This window comes from Cottoperca gobio, chromosome 5, assembly GCF_900634415.1.
Source record: "Cottoperca gobio chromosome 5, fCotGob3.1, whole genome shotgun sequence".
Lineage (NCBI taxonomy): Eukaryota > Metazoa > Chordata > Actinopteri > Perciformes > Bovichtidae > Cottoperca > Cottoperca gobio.
This window is the reverse complement of record NC_041359.1, coordinates 10,469,387-10,473,055: the sequence shown is the minus strand read 5'-3', so window position 1 is coordinate 10,473,055 and position 3,669 is coordinate 10,469,387. Positions and strand designations below refer to the sequence as shown.

General features: G+C 43.5%; 1 protein-coding gene across 1 annotated transcript; it reads right to left on the bottom strand.

The window, feature by feature from the left end:
- Positions 1-1,510: 1,510 nt before the first annotated feature.
- msx1a (muscle segment homeobox 1a) lies at positions 1,511-2,690 on the bottom strand. The gene is made up of 2 exons (XM_029432249.1): positions 2,258-2,690; positions 1,511-2,044 (listed from the first exon to the last, which is right to left on the bottom strand). Exons 1-2 carry the CDS (start codon positions 2,688-2,690, stop codon positions 1,629-1,631), a joined length of 849 nt encoding a protein of 282 aa, XP_029288109.1. The 3' UTR covers positions 1,511-1,628.
- Between the last annotated feature and the right edge of the window lie 979 nt (positions 2,691-3,669).

The window sequence follows — 3,669 nt, the reverse complement described above, 5'->3', positions numbered from 1 at the left end:
AATATGTTTGTACACGTGGTTTCTAACACCCTGTCTTCTTCATAATGGGGGTGTCGCCTGGCTCACTTTACACCCTAAACACTCCATAATGACACTCTAGTGGATTGTTTACAAGCAATTTAGCCCAGAGAAGAAGCAATCTGCAATATTTATCTGTGTGCAGCACAACTGGTTGCCCCCCCCCCCCCTCTCCACATCTCCACCCCCTAAACTCTTCTGGCGCCAACACAATCTAGTTTAGTTGTTTCAAAGCAATAGGCAGCAGCTGTAGCAATACATTCCACCAAATAATATGTGAATAGTTTAAATGCAAACTGCACATCAGCACTGCAAGGCTGAAATACCTCCTGCAGAAATGTTTACATTGATGAAATGTGGACATTATATCGTCAATAGTGTTATGTCGTGGGTCACATGAATCTTTTACGCTTCTCCATGACATTCCAAATAGCATAATATTTAAATCGGGCAACCCAATATTCCTATTTTCTTTTTTAACATTATTTTTAACAGGCCTGATAATAATAATCCTGAGAATATATATATATGTATTTTTTTCTTTTCATAAACGGGTTTGTCTCAAGATGATATGTCCAATAAGTTACAACCCTCACAACAGGCCCACTTTATCGTAAAAAAAAAGATCAAGATTTGTTAAATACTAAATATTACCTGAATTTGTCATTGAAAATAAGAAAATATTATTTTCAAGCCCAGTTTCTCTTGCTGTTTTGTAAAAGGACGAATAGTCTACAGGCACCATGCACGTGTCAGTCAAAACGAACAACCGCTTAATGAAAAAGAATAAACAATTTATTGTTAAGTTATGTCACAAATATATTCATATTATAAATGAGGATATTCTTCAAATATACATTATTTTACAGTACACATATCCCTTCCGAAGGGAATCATTCCAACAACAGACAGTGCTGTTATAAAAAAAATGCTGTGGTTTTCCAAATTCACAAAGAGCATTACGCATTGACATGAATGCAAAACAAATGGTGTTTTCTGCAGTATGACAGCAGCCCAATGATGCGATTAAACCCCAACATAAGTGTGTTGGTGCACAATGTCAAGCTGCACAATAGTCTCTCACTTAGAAGCAGGTTTAATAGCCTTTCTACCTGTCTGGTGAAGGTAGAGCAGGGCTATCTTGGACACACTGTGGTACACAGCCTCGTGTCCATACTTGACTGTCCATTCGTGATACATCACAGGCCTACTGGTACTAAATTGTTTTCCACGTCTGCACCGCAAAAAAAAACTTTAAAGTCATTTAATCTCGCACTCAGATTACTTTCTGAAATAAGATATCTATTGATTGGCTTTATAATTAAATCCACTGACAAAAAAAAACAGATTTAAGACTCGAGATTAAATGACTGATTATTTTTGCAGTGTGTGAACTTACTGGCGAGGTCAAGAGAAGTGGATAAACTTCAAGGTCCTCAGAAGGGGGTCTGTTTTGAGGTCTTGGTCCCCTGACACTGAGCTCACCGCCAGGATGCCTCTTTATTTAGTATAATGTCACTTCACCTGTCCGAAGGGCCCCCCTCGTCTTGCTCGGGGCCCTCAGAAAGTAGTCTAAACCCCCTTGTGTCCTACTGCACGTGTCCTTCCTGTCAAGCGAGATGGTACATACTGTATCCGACGTGAGCGGCGTACAGTCCCATGGGGGAAACCGGCAGCGAGTGCCTCTGGAACGGGTGCGAGCCATAGGACGCGGGGACGTGCGCACCGAGAGGAAAGGAAATCCCGAAAGCTGGAGGCAGCATCGGCTTAGCTGCCATTTTCAGTTTTTCAAGTTCTGCCTCCTGCAGCCGCTTGGCTTTGGCTCTCCTGTTCTGAAACCAGATTTTGACCTGGGTCTCCGTCAAGTTGAGGGAACTGGAGAACTCTGCGCGCTCGGCGATGGAAAGGTACTGCTTCTGGCGGAACTTCCTCTCCAGGGCCAGCAGCTGGGACGTCGTGAAGGGGGTCCGGGGCTTTCTGTTCGTCTTGTGTTTTCTCAGGGGACAGGCAGGAGGACTCAACCTTCCTGTGAGAGGACAACACGCTTTCATTTAAAAACATTGAACTGTTGTGCGCAATGTCATATCAACACAAGACAAATACATTAAGTTCTCACATGTAAAACACGTCGATTAAGAAATAAATAATATTCCCTAAAAGTCCAAACATGAGCCTATCATTACACATATTTAATATAGATTGTATTTATTTCTAGGCTGTGCACGGACACCAAACTTACGTGGAGGGGTGGGAGAAAAACGAGGACTCTGTAGCCATGAAGTCCTCTCATTACTGTCCGGGCTCTCGGGTTTAATCAACACGTCGTCTGGCATGTTCATGATGTCGCCCACTGAAAACGAGGAGCTCATGGATAAAGCAGGAACTGAAGTATCCAGACTACCGAACGAACCCATCCTTACGCCCTTTCTCAGCGCATGGGACGTCCCGGGAATGGACGGGGCATCCGGGGATGACACCTCTCTGCTGGGTTTCCTATCAGCCATCAGCGCCTCGACGCTGAAGGGCAAAATAGCAACTTTGGGCTTCACGGGCTCCTCTGCCGGGCTCAGGCTGGTCTGCATCTCGCCTCTGTTGACGAGGACCGAGCGGGGAGGGAGCTCTTCGGTTTTCAAAACAGCGGTCAAAGCTGACATGGCGATCGATGGGGCCATACAGGTCCGACTGGCACGGGTGAAGTGACTAGTTGACTCTCGTGGGTACAGTGGAAAGAGTTACACTAAGTTACTGCGCTGCGCCCTAAGGTGACGGTATCCTCATGTTTATGTGACCAAATTGGAGAGCAGGGCTATAATAAGGCAGGCGTGGAGAGAGAGGCAGCCAATCAGGAGCGAGATGGGCTGGTCCTGGACTAAAAAAAAGTGGGGAAGTTAACAATAGTCACTTTAAAAACAAACAAATAAACAAGTAACTTCAGATAAACATAAACACAATCCACTCTTAATGGACCATGGGTTCATTAAGACTAAATCCCACACGATGATGTTAGTATATACCCTGTAATGAACCTACCATTACGTTATTGACATTCTATAATAGGAGCTATAGGCATGAGTTCTATTATTACTCATATTTATACTATCTTTGATAACTTTTCTGTCCCAAACATTATGACATGCTTTTTTTCACATGTGATTACTGCTTTAGGCCATGTGCTAAATCTTGCTGAAGTGAGTCTTGAATGTTGCACAACAGTTTACTGCTCCCTCTTTATGTGATGAACCTCTTGCAGCGCGCTGTTTATTGATGGCTGCGGGGCTCTAATCAGATCGAAACACACAGGCATTCGCAGTCATTTAGGGGTAATTATCGGGCTTGGGGGAGGGATCACTAGGATTTTTCCCCTTTGACTACATCCATTAAAGTCAAAAATGATGTGGAGTCGCGGGGGCAAGGGGGAGGAGGCATCATTGGAGCCAGGGAGAGATTTAACCCAGGACTGTCATTGATTTACCTGGCTATGCTATGTACCTTCTCATTATCCGCGGTCCCTAAATAGAAGGGGATTTTTATTGTTATTATCGCTTGCAGAAAACATCCCACTGGATGTTATATCGAATGGAGAATTACGGCATAAAGTTTGAGTTCATATCAAAAAATGTTACTGCTCTAAATTTTACATTCACAAATCCT